Genomic DNA, 22,353 nt, shown 5'->3' with positions numbered 1-22,353 from the left:
CCGTTAAATATTTCGAATTAATCACGTGCGTTAACGCGCTAATTTTGACAGCTCTAATATTTATACAACAGTTCTGTCTGGTTCTTGAATCTGATTGGCTGACAGCCGTGCATCATTTTGACAGTAACATCACACAAAGGTCTCTTCACCTCTGTGGTGTATTACTCCACCCACATACAGCCAACAACAAGCACAAACGCTACAGTTTGACAAATATTACTGTTGTTAGACAACAAAATTAACTTTTGAGGCCTTTTTAGTCGAGAACGTAGTTGTTTAGATTGCAACTATGCAGTTTATTTGTAAGAATAGTGCTGTTAGAATATTTACAATTTCTGAGAGAGCTCGTCGGTGGCCAAAGACAGTTGACGTAGTCTATCCACAAGATGGCGTCAGGACCGCATAATGAGCCCTTGCTTAGTGTGTTTTCTTGAGCGCAAATAAAAAGCTGAAAAACGGAAGCCTCATGGTTTTTAAGGTGGACTGTATAGAGTCAATAAGAAGCTGGATTCAGCCTCGTCCCTCTTTATCGAAAACACAACAGCAGTCTGGTAGTGATTGCTCTGTTTTTTTCGAGGTTAATTATTGTGATATTGTAACGGTCGCTTAATGTTTGATATGTATTGTGTATAAATGTCCCCTTTAAGAGGACTATTTCTGTGGTTGTTTAGAGCACGCATGTATGAGAGCTCAGTTCAGATCAGCAAGCTCTGAGGAGAAGTGTGTGATGGCCGCGCTACCGCAGTATCATTCTTTTATTTCAATAATGTAACATTTTATTTTGCGACGGATGTTTAAGTGTCTTTTTCTTTTCCTTTTGCCTACTCATTTTCGTTGACTGGCATGTATGTAGTCGACAGTCCTTGGGAGAAACGCATAAAGGCCTATAGGAAGAGCGAAATAGTTTCTGTCTTCTTTTTTTATTCCTTAAAGTCTCCGGGTAATCGCTGAGACACCTGGCACCCGTCACAATACAGACGGAAACAGAGAAATACTGTAGACTGTAATAGACTGTAGGGAAAAATCTCTGTAGAAGGATGGCATTTCAAGCCACGTTCAGCCTTATAATCTTATAATGTGAGCAAAATCAGGTGTTTTGTCATCACCTTAAGGGGGTCACACATCAGAAGCGCCGCTTCACATAACGCTATAGAGAATCATTCAAATACTAGCTCTAAAGTGACGTTGGTGAATTAGTAACGACTTCTGCTGTTCTGACGTCAGCTGCAGATGTGAATGAATGGTGGAAGAAAGTAGTTCCCAATACAAAAAGGTTTTAGACTCTGTGTTTGATTTTCTTTTTTATGTATAAGACTGTGCCGTCCAACTGTTGTATAAACTTAATATCACACTCGTAGCAGTGTGATATGGCTGTATATCAGCACTGGTGGGGCACTAAAGCACTCATATCACACGGCTACTCTAGTGATATTGCTCATGCACATTACAATCGTGATTTTCAAAAGTATTACATCACTTTAAAAAAAGTTTATTATTACCATTAGTTGAGTTTCACCATAAAGTTTGATATGCGCTTGGACCCGGAAGCTGCTTCGCGTGACATCACACTTAACAAGTGGATATGATTTTATTTCTTTTGCAAAGCACAAGAAAAAAAAATATTAAAGAATGTTGGAAACTGAATGGTCTTGGTTAAAGTAAAAAACAATGAAACATAAAATATGAACTCTTGCAAAACGTTAATAACAGAATAAATTACTTGATATAAGTTAGCATTGCTAAAATTATACTTGCTAAAAGAACTATTTCTTTAAAAAAATTCAATAAAAATAAAAATATTGTAAATAACTTTTATGCACCTACTTAAATAGTATATTTATATTATTATATTTCAAGAGTGGGGGAATAAAACTTAGCAAAAAAAAAAAAAAAAAAAAAAGCAAAAATAGCATAGAAGTTAAAAAATATAATTTTCCTGGCCATAGCTGCCACTTAAGTAATTAAACAAATCAGCTCTGATGCGTTTCAAGAACAGTGATACTCAAATTAATTGATGCATGCTAACCTGGATTTTTAAAACATTAAGTCGCTCAAACGACTGTGACTTGTTCTCATGACAAGCCATGTCACAGTTAGCTGAGGAGCTTAATGCATTGTTACATCATAGTATGTCAAGCTAAGCACTAGCAATCTCACGCCTCTTTAACCTTATTAGATTGGAGCAAGAGTAGGCTAACAGAAGAGCTGCACTCATATTCAATATTAGCACAGCACACGGACATTGCTGGTCATAGCAAACTGGCACTACAGCCCTAAGCCATGAAAATGAAGTAGAACGTGAAGCAACGTGGCTAATTGAGATGTTAACTTCCCCCCCGAGAGGCCTGTTCAACCTTTGAATGCATGGCGTTTGAAGGCCATGAGTGACATTTTCTTCTCTCCTGAAGCCTGACAGCAAACACCACAAGGTGCAAAGCGCACTCGTTGCTCTTTATCTGGAGTATAGGATAATTAACCTTGCCAGCTTAATAAAGAAAGATAAAATGAACGCTGTACAAGGTGAACAATCAAGCGCTGTGACTTAGTGTTGTTATAAATAATATGTACACTACCAGTCGAAAGTTTGGAAACAGAAAGGTTTGTTATTGTTTTAAAAGTAGCTAATTATGCTCAGCAAGGAGGCAATGTATTTATAACATAATTAAAAAAAAAAAAAAGGTTAAAAAAAGAATCCTACAAGTAAAATTTCCATTCCAATTTCTATGATATTACAGTATAAAAAAATTAAAGTATGAAAGAAAATTCTGCACTCATCATTTTTAGAATCATTATTGATGATTTTGCAGCAACAATAAGTAATATATATACAGTTGAAGTCAGAATTATTAGCCCCTCTGAATTATTAGACCGCTTGTTTATTTTTTACCCAATTCCTGTTCAATGGAGAAAAGATTTTTTTTCAACACATTTCTAAACATAATAGTTTTAATAGCTCATTTCTAATAACTGATTTCTTTTATCTTTGCCATGATGACAGTAAATAATATTTTACTAGATATTTTTCAAGACACTTCTATACAGCTTAAAGTGACATTTAAAGGCTTAACTAGGTTAATTAGGCAGGTTAGGGTAATTAGGCAAGTTATAGTATAATGATGGTTTGTTCTGTGGATTATCGAGAAAAAAATATAGCTTAAAGGGGCTGATAATTTTGTCCCTAAAAGGGTGTTTAATAAATTAAAAACTGCTTTTATTCTAGCCAAAATTAAACAAATAAGACTTTCTCCAGAAGAAAAAATATTATCCGACATACTGTGAAAATTTCCTTGCTCTGTTAAACATCATTTGGAAAATGCTTAAAAAAGATGAAAAAAATTCGAAGGGGGCTAATAATTCTGACTTCAACTGTATATAACTGAAAAAAGAAAAAGAAAAAAAAACAAATATATATATATATATATATATATATATATATATATATATATATATATATATATATATATATGTGTGTGTGTATATATATATATATATATATATATATATATATATATATATATAATTTATTTTTATTAATTTATTTTTTTAAAGGGATGCTCATTTCGATTAATTTTTACAACCGACAACCACCGCTCGTTACCCGATAATTAACCGTAAACTGGATTAGTGAGATTAGTATTTAATTATTATTTTATGTTTCAATAAACTTTCCAATAACCATTGCCTACTTAGCATAGCAACCAAATAACTCATTACAGTCAAGCATTCCTTCATTAGAATTCTATTACCATCTAGAAAAAGGAAAAATTGCAGTTTTCATTTTGTGATTTTGCAGTGTCTCCTTTCACCGTGGTGTTATTCCCTCCCAGTACGAATAACTCACACTGAAGTTAATGCATCTGCTTCTTTGGGGAACAAGACGAGCGAATCCTTCGAAGGCTACATCAATGTTTGTGCTAATGACACTGCAAATGGAAAACTGCACACCTGTCTGTAACCAGTAATTCTTCCATATTGATCAGTGGCATTAATTCTAATTTGCTAGAGCGCAGGGGCCGAGCACTCTATGAAGACACTTTGATAAATCCACAAAGAAGATTTACAAAGAGGACTCCCCAGCTCTAATAGCTGGAAAATGTCAGGCCGATGGCTTTCAACAGTGTGGAAGGGCGCCAGGCGCTCTCGCAGACAGAGTTTCGCTGTTGGATCAGCAGTGCTTTTGAACATAGAAAACCAAGTCACGGAAGCAGATGAATATGAGGGGTGGGAGGCAGACTGAAGGCACGCAGATGTTCCCGACTGACGACTCAGGGGATCCCTGATCACACGCTCGGCTGAACTACGACAGAGTGCTGAGGTCACAACTTGCAGAAAATGAAGTGGGACTTATCAGGGTTGCACAATAAAAAAAATGAAGAAAAGGCGGGACGTATCAACTAGCTCCTCCTCTTTTTTTCTTTTAAATCACCAATAGGTTTTTGCTTCTATGACAACTACATGAGAGATGGAAAATGTGCAAAGCTGATGGTCCCCCAGGAACATGGCATGGTTGAGAAACACTGATTTAGATTTTATCAATATCAATACTGATTCCAAAATCGATTATCGATCCTGTTTCTTATTGATACTGTTATAGATACTTTGACAACTCAGTCAACCAGAGCTGTAGAATTAAAGCAACATTAGACATGGAAAAATGTGCAGAGCTGGTGCTCCCCCATGAACGTGGTTGGGAAACACTGATTTAGATTTTATTAATACTGATATTGATTCCAATACCGATTATCAATCCTGTTTTTATCGATACAATTATAGATGCTATGACAACTCAGCCAGCCAGAGCTTTGGAATTAAAGCCACATCAGACATGGAAAATGTGCAGAGCTGGTGGTCCCCCAGGAACGTGGTTGAGAAACACTGATTTAAATTTTATCGATTTCGATATTGATTCCTATTATCGATCCTTTTTTTTATCGATACTGTTATAGATACTATGACAACTCAGCCAGCCAGAGCTGGTGAACTAAAGCCACATCAGACATGGAAAATGTGCAGAGATGGTGTTCCCCCAGGAACGTAGTTGAGAAACACTGATTTAGATTTTAACAATAACGATATTGATTCCAATACAGATTATCGATCCTGCTTCTTATTGATACTGTTATAGATACTATTTTCTATAATTTGATCCAAAAAGATGTGAAAATGTCAAGTAAATTATCCTTGTTGTAAACTTTACAGCAGTTTACAAATACCTATAAGCAAACAGAAGTAGAGGCATACTCTACAGTATGAATACACAAACAACCAAAAATTGCACATCTCCTTAATTGGTTGGCATCTTTGTGAGTAAATACTTTATTATATTACTAATTTTGCCACCTTAGTTGACTATTTTACTACTAAATAATTTGACGCCTTTGTTTTAAAACTCTAAATTAAAAATTTGAGAGACCCCAAAAAATAATAGAACATTTTAGAGCTGATATTTAAATTAATTACAATAAAGCCATAAATATATAACAACTACTTATTTTAGCGTGTAAAAGATCCAATAGACCAATGTTTCTTAACCACGTTGCTGGAGGACCACCAGCTCTGCACATTTTGCATGTCTCCTTTACCAAACACACCTGATTTAGATCATCAGCTCATTAGCAGAGACTGAAAAACCTGTAATGGGTGTGACAGACAAGGGAGACATCCAAAACATGCAGTGCTGGTAGTCCTCTAAGATTGTGGTAGAGAAACACTGATATAGACTACTGTTTATTGTAATATAACTTTATTAAATCATCATTTTAAAATGAATGTTTTACTTTTTTTTTGCTTCCCACCGGACCAAAACTGGTAGATACACCAACTGGTTCTCTGTAACCATATTCTGACTGAGTGCCTCTGCCAAATTTTCACTAGTTTTTCCTCCATTTCTTGGGTCTAAATAAACCAAAATAAGTTTAACTTCTCCCCCAAACTCCCACTAGCCTGCAGATACCCATACTAGTGGATGCTGCTCTCTCATTGACCGTAGGTAATCGCCAATGTTATTTACACATTTCAGGTGGCATGATTTAGCATAATCTCGCCTCTCACGCCTCTCAGATCCGTCATTGATAGTTCACACTGTGCGATTATAACTCACACATATGAGCACTGATTTGCCTGTGACTTCATGCACTTGTCAGCGATTTCGCAAAACTTTTTGGCGAGTCAAAACTAGGGCTAAAATTATGAAGTCTGAACTCGGCATTAGAAGAGAAAAGCCCACACTTTATGCATGTAGAAAAACAAATGTGATAATGGTGATGTTAAAGGAAACTCAGGGCATCCAGAGCCAGAGCCTTGAAGAATGTCTTTCCTTAGGCCTCAAAGCATCAACACAAGTTTCAAGATCACAGCAGAACACATGCAATTACCATGTGAAGAGCCCGACAGGAAAGGAGGTCACATCTTTGCAAAGCCTAATTGGGAATCTCCTCAGGCCTGTGCAGGAGTCAGCAGTCTTGAATCAGTCAAAGTGGCAGATCCTGCACGGCTGCGGTTGCAACCTCTCACTGGAGAAATACCACTTAACTGAAACCTCTGCCAGGGGGCAAACAGGCCATTTCATTGCAACAACAAGGTTCCCTCCTCTTTGCAACCATGTGTTATTCTCAGTTACAGATGTGACCTGTTCTATCGAGGGATCTCGGTGTGGATATCGATGGTGCGTTCTTCTTGTATTTGTTCTTGCAACCTCGGCAAACAAAGCGCCCATTAGCACCTGCTCCCGGTGGTGTAATACGCTCTTAAGTGGACCGAATTTGCTCGTAAAGGGAAGAAAAATTATTCTGCTGGACTCACATTATCTCAGTGGGTTTTACAGCTATAGGGCACATGATAAGGATAGTTTCTCCTTTAAATGATGCAACAGGAAGAGGCCGGAGTACACTGAAAGGTTAGCTAACTTCACGCTTCAGTAAAGGCCTAAAAGACAGTTCAAGCAGGACGGCAGTGGGTTTCCAGACTGCAGCAGCGTCTCACCCCAGCTGACTTCTTCCAGCAGTACTTAGGCTGTGCACACATGACTGCGGCATGTAGCAGAATAGCTGATTAGTGGAGGCTGCGCAAATAAGCCATTCAACACACATGCAGAGATCCGCCAACAAATATTCCTATATAATTGCCTACTGCAGCTTAGCAGTTGACATTTTCAGCTTTGTCTTAAGGAATATGCAATTATCCTGGTTAAGGCATGAAATACCGCAGAGGCGTTTCCATGGTAGTACGACTGATTTGCACAATGTGGCAGGGTAAATAATTGGGATACCCATTGTGCCTTTTACAACCCATACTATCTTAGTGTTCCATGAAGGGGAAGACGGTGTGAAAGGTAAAGGCTGAGAGATGTACATTACTTGAGCCACTTCTTGACTTGTCTTTTCCTCAACACATCGTCAACAACAAAAACTCCAATCAGACTCAAACATTAGGATAAAACAGCGGCTCATATTTTTAGCATTTGTCTTGGAGAATTGAGAATTTTTTTGAGGTTACGTTACCAAAAGCAAACGGCCTGAAATGCTACAGAGGTCTGTCCATGGCCGTGACTAACTTGAATAATGTAGCAAGTAAGTTTGTAAAAATGTAAAAATGATTTTACTGTTCCTTAAAGGGGAAAAAGAGGTAAAGGGTAAGATTTGCAGCTTACTTGAGCCACTTCCTGACCTTACTTGTCCTTAGCACATTGGTAAAACAACAAAAACTGCAATCAGAAATCAGAGGTTAAAATATTTTGCATTTGTCGTGGAGGATTAAGAATTATCCTGAGGTCACATCTTTCAAAGCACATGGCCTGAAATGCCACAAAGGTGTGTCCATGGTTGTGGGTCTGATTTGAATAATGTAGCAACTAAAACTCTTAGAAAACATATGTGCCTTTCACAAATCTATAGAATCTTATACTGTTCATTGAAGGGGAAGACATTCTTAAAGGTAAAGGGTCAAATATGTTGCTAACTTGAGCCACTGTCTGACAATTCTTGTCCTCAGCACATTGGCAACAACAAAAACTGCAATCGAACATCAGAGGTTCAAATTTTTAGTATTTGTCTTGGAGGATTGAGAATTTCTTGAGGTTACATCATTAAAAGCACAAGGCCTGAAATGCCACAAAGGTGTGCCCATGGTTGTGGGTCTGATTTGAATAATGTAGCAACTAAAACTCTTAAAAGAAAAAGCATGTTCCTTTTACAAATTCACAGAATCTTATACTGTTTATTGAAGGGGAAGACGTTGTGGAAGGTAAAGGGTGAGATACGTTGCTTACATGAGCTACTTCCTGACCTTTCTTTTCCTCAACACATTGACAACAACAAAAACTCCAATCAGACGTCGAAGGTTTAAATTTTTTGCATTTGTCTTGGAGGATTGAAAATTATCTTGAGGTTACATCAGTAAAAGAGCAAGGCCTGATATGCTACAACGGTGCATCTAGGGTTGTGGGACTAATGTGAATAATGTAGCAAGCAAAACTCTTTAAAAACGTACGTGCCTTTTACAATTTATAGAATCCTATACTGTTTCTTGAAAGGGAAGACATTGTGGAAAGTAAAGGATCAGATACGTAGCTTACTTAAGCCACTTCCTGACCTTTCTTTTCATCAACACATTGGCAACAACAATAACTGCAATCAGTTCAAATGTTTAGCATTTGTCTTGGAGGATTGAGAATTATCTTGAGGTTACATTATTAAAAGCACACGGCCAAAAGTGCTACAAAGGTGCATCCTTAGTTGTGGGACTGATTTGAATAAAGTAGGAAGCAAAACTCTTTAAAAACTGAAATGCCTTTAACAATCCACAGAATCTTATACTTTTTTTCTTCCCAAATGAAAGAATTTTGCAGAAAGTTCTGCTAAATGAAGGGTCAACAATAACTCCAAGGTGGCACACACATTTCCTGACTTGCCACACTGGTGGTGCCACACTAATAACTGCTACTGGCTCAAACATTCATGCATAATTATCTACTGCTGCCTAACGGTTGACAGTTTCAGCATTTGCCTTGACAGATTCGAAACGATCTTAGGGTTACTTTACCCGAACCATGTGTCCTGAAACATGACGGAGGCATTTCCATGCTTGTGGGACTGATTTGCACAACGTAGTAGGCAAAACCTTTGGAAAAGCTGTCTTAGGATTTTACAGTCTTCTATGTCACTCTTCTTTTTGAAGAGCATTGCGGAAAGTTCTGGTAAGTCAAGGGTCATCAACACCCCTAAGGTGTCATTCGTCTGGCTTATGCGGGCTCTTCCAGACTTGCCATTTCCTCAACACATCAGCAAAAACAACAGCAACTGCTACCGACTCAAAAGCCTCTGTCTCAGATGAAATGTCGCACTGTTTCATTTGTTATGTCACAGGCATGAATTTACGGGGAGCTGCACTAGTGTAAGGATAAAGTAGAAGGGAGGGGAGAGAGAGGACGGAGGAGTGGAGACAAGAGGGGTGCTCAGTCTTTCTGCTGCATTATTGAGGATGAGTGTTGGGTTCACTGAGGCATGTCGGCATTCTGAATCATTTACATCCTGCTAATGTCAGCTCTCATCTAGCGCTGCTACCTTCTGCATCCTTTCTTCATTTTTCTATGGAGTCTCCACCTCCCCATTTTTACATTTTCCTGGGTCTACCCTCAATTATTGTAAGAGATGAAGCATTGTTTCCAGTGCTGTTCAGAAAGACTATCCTAGCCATCCTATGCCTGGCGAATACGATTAAACAGAAGACTTAAAGCCACATTTAAGATCACACTGGGACTCGTATGAATCCTAAACTTGGTATCTGACCACAACATCATCTTCTTTTCACATTTCGATTATTTTTCCTACTAAAAACACTACATTCTCAAATCTCACCCCTCACTGCATGCCTGTAACAGGCAAAAACTGCCTTTACATGAACGAGCCTGTTTTGTAAGCTCTCCCCAAAGGAGTCGAGATCTTAAACTTTTATAGCACAATATTTACAATTAGACGACACAAGCCTTAATGGAATCTGGCCTGCCATTAAATGTTAAATCAGTCAGTCATGAAATTAAAACAGGAGAACACACGGGGGGCAAAGACAGGAAGATGCAACATTATCACCTCTACTCTGTTCTCAGGGAAACACAAGAGAAGCCGTGCTTTAAATGAGGCAAAAACTCCCAAATCACAGTCTCTATAATTACCCCAAAGACACTGCATGATGCAGAAAAGCAAATGCAGAACTTATGTAAACGATCTGCATGTATTTATCCAATCAGAAACAGGGATGGACGAGCGGCTCAATTAAGACTGTGCCAATCTATCTTAGTAAAACTTCACTGGTAAGATGTTTTAAATGCATTAGTGCATGTACAAAACTGCATTAAGGCCCAATCCCAATTCTATCCCTTAGCAGTTCACCTAGTTTTGCGCATTCACGTGAAGGGGTAGGGGTATAGCAATTCTCTTTAGCTTAAAGGTGTAGAGCTAAGAGATTTTTGAGATTTTTCAGGAACACACTTGAAACCAAGGGGTAAGAAAATTTCCCAAAATACACCATCTACAACGGCAAGTAAGAAGTAAGAAGATGCACAAATTAGTATTTTTTTTGTCATTATTATGAATGTTTACAACAAACAAGCATATGATTTAATACATTCATAGCCTTGTTTGTGTTTTACCGTCCCAATAAAACCCCCCACTAAATTTCGCTATCTATAATCCCTAATAATAACTTGTCTATAGTAGTATCAGTGTTCCTGCCAACAAAATGCTATTTTTATTTATAAACTGAATGATCATGCTAAAACAAGCAGGTGACAGACATTTTTCTTACCTTATAAAGACTCAGGCCCAAAAAAAAAAAAACCAAAAAAAAAAAAAAAAAAAAAAAACTGTCAAGTAGCAAATTGTCTAGTTTAGATTACAATTCAATTCAATTTCATGTTTATTTCTATAGGGCTTTTACAATGTAGATTGTGTCAAAGCAGCTTAACACAGAAGTTCAACTAAATTAAAATTGCATCAGTCCAGTTTTCAGAGTTGAAGTCCAGTTTAGTTTAGTTCAGTTCAGTGTGGTTTAATTTTCACTGCAGATAGTCCAAACACTAAAGAACACATCCATCGATGTGCAGCTTCACAAGTCTCTTACCAAGCAAGTCAGTTGGCGACAGTGGTGAGGAACAAACTTTACCAATTGACGAAAGTGAAGGAAAAAAGAGACCAGGCCTCAGTTTTGCGACAACTGAAGTTCAAAATGTTTTTTCGTCACATGATTCATGTAGACTCAAGTTCCAGGAAGTGCTTTGCAGTTAATTAAATAATGTTAGACAACATAAAAAAATATCCACAATCTTATTTTTGAAAAAGTTCTTACCAGCTGATTTCAGCAGTAAGTAATAACATTGAGGAACTCTTTTATAGGCTCCACAAGGTGCGATTGTTGTTGATAAAACATTCAATTGGAGTTAATTGAGTTGTTGCAAATCTCTCTCTCTCTATGGCTCTGGGTTCACCTTTGGACAGTAACCCGCTATAGCCAATAGCATAACAACACCAACATGGGAGGTGGGTATAAAGATAGTAAAGTCCAATTTAATTGGTCAATTCTTTTAGGATAGCATAAATAACCATGCATGACATGAATAAATTGTAGTTATAGCACCTATCTGTGATATATTATTATTGCATATTATTATTATTGCATATTATTACTATAAATAGCAATATTGATAATTATTCTCAATATACTGTAGCGCATCCGTATGGACCCTTTTCACAATACCAGGTTTCTCAGTAGCGGTGGGCATCACAGTTGGGTAAACGTAGAGCGCAGTGAATGAGAGAGTACAAATTTTTTTTTTTTCAATACTTTTTGCTGAAATAATAAAAGAAAAAAACTCCACAATTGTGCTCTAAGGACTTCCAGAAAAAGGCAAAAAAAAAATGTGTAAGACTGATAACAGCAGCCAGAGGAAAGAACCCCATCAAACTTACAGCCCTGCGCATAGACACTGCATTAGAAAGCCTCCCATAAGCGGTAATTAAATTTTTGTAAGTTGATATAATATTTTGTAAGATAATATAACACATACATGAATACGTTCATACGTTTTTTAAAAATCTAAATATTAAGATGCGACCATTGTGTCACAACAGTCTTGTGAAAAGGGTGTATTATGTACTACAAAAAAGTGTTAAACAACAATAATATAGATCAAGATAAACTCATGCTATAGCTGCATAAAAATCCAGAGTTTCTGCAGGTGAACTAAAGCTGGGCTTCATGTCTGAGGCTTTATGAAAGCTGAAAAGTTCCAGTGCTATTTTCCCACAAGACTGAAATGTTTTTTTTTTTTATATATATACGAGATCGTTGTGTGAGTGCAGAAATCCAGTGCTTTATACCAAACTTTTATGAGACAAGCTCTGCCAATATTATCGAGTTTGACTGTTTGCATGCACACAAGCAAACCAACCAGCTGTCAAAAAGCTGCTCCACATTGTTTCTAAATTCTAAAAAAGGGTCACCGAGTGTCAGGAGTGTATTCAGTCCACTGGAAAAGTGACTTTTACAGGAATCTCTCAAAGAAACAGTGCTAGAGAGAGTTCACAGAGTTTAAAGAGAACTTTCTGAGCAATATATCAATAAAGACAAATAAAGAAAATTTTAAAGAAACACTGCGGGATCCAATACAAGTTCAAAGACAAGTCTTTCAAAGCTCTTCTAACATAAACATTGATTAGCACAGAAAATGACTTTGAACTGTCTCTCAGTTGCACAAAAACCAAAGAAAAAGACAGATAGTACTGCCAACCCTTTCAGAAACTACATCTATGATCAAAATAAGTTTTGTTAACTGCACACAAGATGAAATCAAATGAAATCTAAACATTAGAAGACTGAAACTCATACTGATACATCAAAATTAAACATTTTCTTTGTTGATGCACTAAAAATGACTCAAATGTAACAAATGAAATTACAAATATTACAATATTACAAATATTTTAAATATTAAAATAAATAATAAACAATAGAGTAAATTCTTACACCTCTTCTAAAGTCAAATTTAAGCACTTTTAACCTTATCCATTACACATTTACATTCATATACAGCATAATTTATGGCATTGTATTAATTGTACAATATTCTATAGTGTAGTATAGGCATAGTATAGTGTAAGTAAGTATAGTATTCTAAGGAACATTTCTGATTTACTGTCATTATTCCATCTTTAATGTTTGTTTCACGCATTTCTCATCTTAAATTTATATTTATTTTAATATTGTAATTTAAAAAAAAGACAAGCATATCATGCTACACACAAGACCAGACCCTAGAATTGTAGTTTTAGGCAAAAGCAGATATATATGTATGTGTGTGTGTGTGTGTATATATATATATATATATATATATATATATATATATATATATATATATATATATATATACACACATACATACACACACACACACACATATATATATATATATATATAAATTTTTTTTTTTTTTTTGTTAAAAAGTGAATAAATATCACCTATTAAGCAAGATGTTTTACTATGAAAGCAAAACAATTATATTTTCAAGCAGTTTTAATTCACTTTTCTCCACTTTTCAAACCTCGAAAACACCAGATTGAAATTCAAGCATTTTAAGCGATTTCCAGCATCGTACCAACCCTGATATTTGTTGTGAATTATCATCCAAAATGTTATTTATTTTATCCAAATCATACGCTTCCCCATTTTGTTACTGGCAGAACTCAATTAAACACTCATTATTCATGAATACAAATGAACAAAATCCTCACCAAGACACATTTATAAATGAAATGCCAAATAATTTTATAAATGAGCAAAGCAAACTGCACAAAAGTGAGTCAAAGGAACCTATTATGCCCCTTTTTTTATTTATGATATAAAACATTATGATAATGTTTTATACCTTTTTAAAACTGCCATTTTGGTGACTGTGGCTTTAAATTCAAATGAGATTGTGAACTCTTTTCGAAAGGCTTCGCTACAAATGCCTCTGTGTCAGCATAGTGGCAGATTCAAAAACAATGAGGGAGAACGCTTATGAGGGAGAAATTGTCACTAATGGGCAGGGCTTCCTACCTCTGCTGACACATACAAAGCAAGAATGTCAATCAAAGTATTTCTGCAGGCAGTTTTGATGTTTGTGATTATAAAAATATAAAATGAATAAATTTACGCCAATAGGAGCTGGTTATATTTACAGACTGCTGGCACACAACTTTGTTTAAACCCCTTAAAAACTGATTTAGCATAAAAGCTCCCCTTTAACAAATTACAGACATATAGATGAGGCATTATTTAAAGATGCAGTATGTAAGTTTGACACCCAGTAGTTGAACTAGGTAATGCATACCTGACTCAAAACAAACGCAAGTGCAGGTTGCCAGATTGACGACACCAATAGCAGTGTGCCTGACTGTCAAGCCTAAAGGCTGATTTAAATCGTATTCTAAATACAAGTAACAGCATGCGAGAGAAAAATATTTTCCATATTAACCAAAGTTTTGTTCTAACCAACACCTGAAATTTATATTTTAGAAATGGCTTCGATTTCTATTGCCATACTTCTAAAAGCAGCAGTAGATAGCTCACCTCAGATCTTGAAAATAGAATAAACGGTTAGAAATTGCACTTTAGAACTGTGACTCAGTGCAAGCCAACACATATAAGTGATTCAGCATGTACATTTAATAATTTTAAAGAGGTTTAATATGTATTAATTAGCTTATGAACCTTACCATTTCGTTGGAGTGCAATGAGTGCACTAAAGAATGGCTGTAATTAAATTTAGCCTGGTGCAAACATTAAAAATTGCTTATCACTGCGTAACTCATCACATAGCGTGTTGTTAGGACATGGGGTTACAATGTAACCTGCTCACCTAATGTTTACGTTTGCAACATTTATATTATTTGCTAATTAATAACCACCTCTTGTGGAGCTCTGAATCTGTGTCTTATTTCAGAGTTTGTTACTGTCCACCGGAGGTCGCATTTCAGTCATGGACACATGCTTTGAGAGCCATCATGACTGAATGAATGAAATACGCTGTTTTTCAACAAGGCAACCCAAGAGGCTGAAATTGAATTGGCTAAACTGGCATTGGGTAAGTTTAATGACCAAAACAAAGACAGATGTTCTGGCATGTAACACACATTTTCAAAGCAGAATATCTGACTTCAGCACTGTTTTTCAGATAAACAAGAATGTTCACTTAGCATTTTTCTTAAATATCTGCAAACATATCATGATATTCTTATGCTTTAGAAGAGTCAAAAACTTACACACAGCACCTTTAATTGTAATCAGAGGACTAAAACAAAACCTTCCTCCCATTTATTATTAAATATTATTTCCAGTCGCAAAGTGCTTTTTGGAAGATGCCGGACTGTACTGTAGCACCAAAATAGCAGCATTATAAATAGTATCGCTAAAACATTTAGTGGCAGATTACGCAAGTACAAGCGCAGATCTAAAAATAGTATTAAAAAAATGTTATGCAATTTTCTCTGTATCAGTCTAAATAGCCCTTGTATCTGCAGACACAACAAAGTGACAAGCTTATGTCTGATACACTTCAGCTGTCGCTTTTCCTTAGAATAAAAGCATGATGGGTATCAGCTATCACCTGACCTCATCTGTAAACCCTTCAGAAAAACAAGAGGCTGCGAACAATGACAAAAGAGGGATGGAGAAAAGCTGCTTTACCTCTCCGGCTGTCCATGACGTACGTCTCAATAATGGCGCTTTTTTTACAGATGTCATCGGCCATTGAAGCGCAGCTGACCTCCAAGTGTTTCACCTGAACAGACGACACAGAGATACAATCTGCAATAAACTGCCACACACCACGGCCACACAAACGCCTGATAAACCTGATATGGAGACACACAGGTAAGGATAGTGCAATCACTGCCAGATAAAGATAGCTTTCGAAAATGCTTTTCACCTTTAGTCAATATCCCATGATATTTAACAGGTTTTATTATTAATAAATATCAAAATGGTTCTTAAATAGATTATGCACTTAAAATTGGGTAATTTTATCTATAAGACCAAATAAATGTTGCAGTTTTTTTTATAATATTTTAAACATTTATCTTTTCATTTATTAAGAACTTCTATTTAATTATGGTTAAAGGATTTCATCTTTTTCACAAAACTTAAGAAAAATAATTTAATTTAATAATTTCGATCTTGTGTTCAGGTTTATGGGGTTTAAATGTTATAAGATGTAAAATGCAATTTTGTTGTAATTTAAAATGATATGTATATACCTGGTGAAAATATTCACCAGGTTTTATTATCAATACATTTCACATTATTAACTCGACCGATGATGCATTTCATTTGGGGTAGTTTTACATATAAAACCAAATACAAGTTGTTGTTTTTTATAATCTTTAGATCTCTTTTGATCAGCCTTATTATCAGATTTACTCATGGTTTTAATTAAACGAAATATGCTTGATTGCCTCTTTGCTATTTTGAAAATACAGATATTATTTAGGTAGGCCACTAGGCCATTATTTATTTTCGCTGCTCACTGTGCACGAAACAACAATCACCAACCAATTAGAGTGAATGTAAACATAAGAGGATTGGTTAAAAAGATTGTTAACGTCATGTGCAAGCACGCACCTGCTCTCACACACACACACACACATGCGCACGCGCACACACACACGTTAAGTGCCATACGTATCAAACTCACAGCACACACTGACATTAAACTTTCAAATTAAGGCGAGGGCCCGTGAGTTTAAAACCCCTGCTGTAAATCAAAGGACAAATATACAAACCTGTTTAAAAGCAATAAATTTGTATTATATAATGTATTTTTATTAATTTTAATTAATTCATTTTATTTTTATTTATTAATTACTTTTACAAAAATATTTAAAGAATTTAATGTTTTAATTTTAATTAATTGAATGTTTGTTGCCATTTAAAATCCTTAAAACAAAAAAATTATTAATGAAATTTGCAAAAACAATACATTTCAGCATTATTAAATGTATAATAGTTCAAAATTAAAAATTTAACTAAAAATTTCAATTTATTCTAAAATGAAACCACACTAAAATTATAAATGTCTTTACTGTCTTTTAATCAATTTAATTAATTGTTGATGAATAACATGATGATTTGCTATTAAAAAAATGTTGCGTTCATATCAATTTACATAAAGCAAAAAAATGTACATTACATATCAACATAACATACAAAATATACATTGCTGTATTTAAATTTATAACAGGAGCACTTGACATCATTAGCATTCATTAGATGTTCATCTCACAGGATTGCTTACCAATGAAAATCTGCAAACTAATTTTAATTCAGTCTCATATATGAAAAAAAATATTTCACATAAAAAAAAAACATTATTGAACTATGCTGTTTAAGGAAACCCTAACCCCTAACCCTTAGCTTATAATAATTAAAAATAATTATATATGTCTTTACATCACTTTTAATCAATTTAATTAACTGTTGATGAATATGATTGTTTGCTTTAAAAAATACTTTCCTAACACTGCATTCATATCAATTTACACATATAAAGCAAAGAATAATCAACATAACCATACAAAATATACATTATGTTGTATTTAAATTTATAACAGCATCACTTAATTATATTAGCATGATTATCATTTAACAGAATTGCTTACCAGTGAATTTCAGCAAACTAATGTAAATTCAATCTCGTATCTGAAAAATAATACTTCCTAATATATACTTCCTAATAATTAATAACCATTGTTAAATTGAGCTGCTTTAAGAAACCATGAGTTTGACCTTGAGGTATCACGTCTGTTTGACTAAGAAAGGGTTTACACTTGTCAAAGGCCTAACTACATATTTCCATTCAAATAGTCACTAACCAAAACCGATCGATTCAAATGGGAAAACATCGATGCCTGCATGCATATTTGATGATGTGAAGACACAGTTCAGCACTTATAAGCCCCTCTGGAAAAAGCTTGCTGCAGTGCTGCAAACCTGGGCTTCTCCTGCAGAGTTAAAGTTTTGCTAGTAACCCGAGACTGCAGGGATTGATTCAACGCTCATACTGTACCTTCTCCTCCAGCATCCACTTCTCCTGCTGGACCTCAGCAAGCCTCTGGAAGAGCTCACTAACCTCATCGTCTGAAAGGTCAGCTGGCCGTTGAGACTGAGGGCTGCTGGTGTTTGACTGTTGAAAGAGAAAAAATAATAATCATTAATTAAAAAAATAATATAAACTCATTGCTTAAAAAAAGTGATAATCTAACTAAAAATTGAATAACTATTATTAGTGTGTTACTACTATATGATGACTAAGATGAGTGTTTCAACGCAATTGAAGGGACAGCATAGCCCAAAATCAAAATGTCACTAATAATACATTCATTTATTCATTTTATTTTCAGCTTAGTCCCTTTATTAATCAGGGTTGCCACAGCAGAATAAACCACCAACTTATCCAGCAACTTTTTTACGCAAGGTATGCTATTCCAGCTGCAACCCATCACTGGAAAACACCCATAAACTCTCATTCACACACATTCACTATGGACAATTTCGAGCCGTGATAAATTAAGTAATTGTTTAAAAAATAAATAAATAAATATATATAAATATATATAAATATATAAATCAAATAAAATCTTATACAACTATAGTATAAGATGATTACGATGAGTGTTTCGGCTACAGAATTAAAGGGACAGTATACCCCAAAAATGAGGGCATCTGCTGCATAAAACATATGCTGAATAAGTTGGTGGTTCATTCTGCTGTGGCAACCCCTGATAAATAAGAGACTAAGCTGATAGATAATTAATGGGTGAATGTTTCACAGAATACATAAAATTAGCACTAATGTTTTGCACTAAAATGAAAAACATTTTTGGTAATTGAAACAAAACAAATGTTTTAGATTTAAGATAAAGCACTAAAATGACAAATAAATGAAACTGAAATAAAAAAAAAAACTAAATAGAAATTGAAATCATAAAATATAAAGTTATTAAATATTCAATCATATACTGAATTTAAAATAAAATATTAAATGTAAATAAAAAGCACACAAAGCACAACTAAAACTTTAAAAACTATTTGCAATTATTTAACAATCAAACCCGATTTGTTTAAACTATTTAATGTCTTTTCATAAAGACATCCTATCAATCATTTCCCCATTAACCAACTATGGGATGAGAGTCATACGGAAAATTACAGCCACCTTCTATTCTGTCCTTCAGTTGGTTTCAAGGAGCTGAAAACAATCTAATCAAATGAAGGTCGGCTCATCCCGAAGACTCCTGTGTGTACTATTTCTATCCCATGAGTCTCATTTTCCCTGAGGCTTAAAAAAAAAAAGATCTTCCCTCACTAAAGGATGATGACGACTCTCAATAAACACATTTGAAGCATGACGGATATGCTTTATGCTTAAAACTAACAGTGTAAAACAGACATCTTGACATGCTGTGCTTTGATAAACGCATGTGAAAGTCAACTAGATGATTTATCAATGACGCTCTTTTAAAGTGTTCTGCAAGTAGGGAATGCAATGTATAAAACTACATAAATTTTAAAATAGTAAACACCTTAAAGTGATCATTCACCTAAAAATTAAAACATACTATGTACTCACCATCAAGTGGATTCAAACCTTTTTTAATTTCTTTCTTTTGTAAATAAATTAAGAAGATGTTTTTAAAAATGTTAAGAAAAAACAAATACTATTAAAGTCAATGGTTACAGGCTTCCAGCATTTTTCAAAACAGCTTCTGAATAAGAACGAAAGAAAAACTCATAAAGGTATAACAGTATTTTCATTTTTGGGTGAACAATAAAGTTTCTTATCTTCTTTTTTGATTGAAGAATTTTGAAAAAATGTTAAAAACCTGTAACCATTGACTTCCATAGTATCTTTTTTTTCTTCTATGGGAGCCAATGGTTAGAGACTTTTGACATTTTTCAAAATACCTTCTGAATACAAAGAAACCCATAAAGGTAAAGGATAACAAATTTTTCATTCTGTAGACCAAAAAAAAGAAGATATTTTGAAAAATTTTAAAAACGTGTAACAATTGACTTGCATAGTAGGAAAAACAAATACTAAAAAAGTCAATGGTTACAGGTTTAAACATTTTTAAATATCTTCTGAATAAAAAGAACAAAACTTATAAAGGCAAATAAGGGCATAATTTTCATTTTGGGGTGAACTGTCCCTTTAAAGTTTCTTTTTTTTTTTTAAAGTTAGAAACCTGTAATTATTGACAGTGGTTACAGGCTTTCAACATTTTTCAAAATATCTTCTGAATAAAAAAAAAAACCTTAAAGGTAAATGAAAGATTTTTCATTTTGTAGAACAAAATTTAAAAAAATTTGAAAAATGTTTTATTATTAAAAATGAATAAATCTCTAACCATTGGCTTCCATAGTAAGAAAAAAACACTAGATTAAACAACAAAAAAAATCTTTTGAATAAGAAGAAAGAAACTCAAAGGCAAATTTTCACAGAATTTACATTTTTAGGTAAACTACCCCTTTTAAGTTTCTTTCTTCTGTAGAACAAAAAACATATTTAGAAAAATTATAGAAACCTGTAACCATTGACTTCCTTAGTAGGAAAAACAAATACTATGAAAGTGAATAGATACAGGTTTGCAGAATTTTTCTAAATATCTTCTGAAGAAGAAAGAAACTCAAAGATAAATGAAGACAGATTTTTCAAAAATCTAACATTTTGAAAAACATTAGAAACTTGTAACTATTGACTTCCACAGTAGGAAAAAACAAATACTATGGCAGTGAGTGGCTATACAGTAGGTTTCCAGAATTTATTTTTAATATCTTCTTCTGAAGAAATAAACTGAAAAGCACAGTAAATGATGACAGATTTATCAGTCTGTTGAACAAAAATGAAGATAATTTGAATTTGTTAAAAATCTAATAAAAAATACTATAGAAGTCAATGGTTACAGGTAACAGTTGAACATTTTTCAAAATATCTTCTAAAAAAGAAAGAAACTCGTAAAGATTAAACTTGACAGAATTTTCATTTTTGCATGAACTATCCCTTTAAAGTTTCTGATTTTCTTCCCTAACCCACACTCATGTCCCTTAAGATAGTTCCAGCATGTCACGACAACCATGCTTTTCTCCCCTGTTTATTCACAGGCACAGTATATTTATGGGATCCTGGGGTATATTAATAGCTTGGAGAGGACTCAAATGCTCTTGGGAGCTGCAGCAAAAAGAAAGCGTCAAGCGTAGAAAGAGTTTTTGCGAGGGTCATTGGCCCCCAGTGGGCGGCTGGATTTACCTTATTGGTGCTGGGAGCCGAAGCCCCGTCTTTCATGATATCTCTGTAGCTGAAGGAGGAAACGCTGCTGCTGTCGCCTGTCTGCTGCGTTCGACTCGGAGAACTGATCTCTGACAAAACCAGCTCCTCCAGACCTGCAAACACACACATTATGAAGAAACAGGAATACATTAAAAAAGAATACAGGACGTAACGCTGCAGGTGAGCTGGATAATGGTTAGATAGCAGCAGGGTTTTTTTGAACTCCTTTCATTTTCACCACAGGGACACTGACTTTTGTAATAACTTATAAACTGTTGAATTTACTGATGTAGTTATTTTCGAGAAGCAAATTCGTAGTATCTCGTAGTACAGAATAATAACTAATGGTATATGCCAAAATAAATGCAATATGCTTCGTGTAGATATTTTCAAAAAGAAGCCAGTTTTTCCCCAGTACTGGGTTGCGGCTAGAAGGATATCCGCTGCGTAAAGCTCATGACGGAAGAGTTGATGGTTCATTCCATTGTGGCGATTCCACATTAATAAGGGACTAACCACACTTAAAGTCAGAATTATTAGCCCCCTTTTGATTTTTTGTTTATTTTTTAAATATTTCCTAAATGATGTTTAACAGAGCAAGGAAATTTTCAAAGTATGTCTGATAATATTTTTTCTTTTGGATAAAGTCCTATTTGTTTTATTTTGGCTAGAATAAAAGCTGTTTTTAATTTTTTTAAAACATTTTAAGGTCAATATTATTTGCCCCTTTAGGCTATCTTTTTTTTCGATAGTCTTCAGAGCAAACCATTGTTATACAATAACTTGCCTAATTATCCTAACCTGCCTAGTTAACCTAATTAAACTAGTTAAGCCTTTAAATGTCACTTTAAGCTGTATAGAAGTGTCTTGAAAAATATCTAGTCAAATATTATTTACTGTCATCATGGCAAAGATAAAAGAAATCAGTTATTAAAACTATTATGTTTAGAAATGTGTTGAAAAAAAGTCTTCTCTCCGTTAAACAGAAATTGGGGAAA

General features: G+C 34.6%; 1 protein-coding gene across 17 annotated transcripts in view; it reads right to left on the bottom strand.

Annotated features, from left to right (window-relative positions):
• Positions 1–22,353, bottom strand: part of gripap1 (GRIP1 associated protein 1) — a 99,349-nt gene that overhangs the window by 19,048 nt on the left and 57,948 nt on the right. For 16 of the 17 annotated variants that reach the window (XM_087263921.2, XM_087263929.2, XM_087263916.2 and 13 more), the window contains 3 exon segments: positions 21,335–21,468; positions 18,095–18,211; positions 15,718–15,811 (listed from right to left, as the gene is read on the bottom strand). In XM_087263921.2, the coding sequence (XP_087120047.1) occupies positions 15,718–15,811; positions 18,095–18,211; positions 21,335–21,468 (345 nt within the window). 17 annotated transcript variants of the gene reach the window in all.

This window comes from Danio rerio, chromosome 8 (assembly GCF_052040795.2).
Source record: "Danio rerio strain M-AB ecotype USA chromosome 8, GRCz13ab, whole genome shotgun sequence".
NCBI classification, from domain to species: domain Eukaryota; kingdom Metazoa; phylum Chordata; class Actinopteri; order Cypriniformes; family Danionidae; genus Danio; species Danio rerio.
Note: the sequence above shows the minus strand (reverse complement) of the source record. Positions and strands in the feature narration are given on the sequence as shown.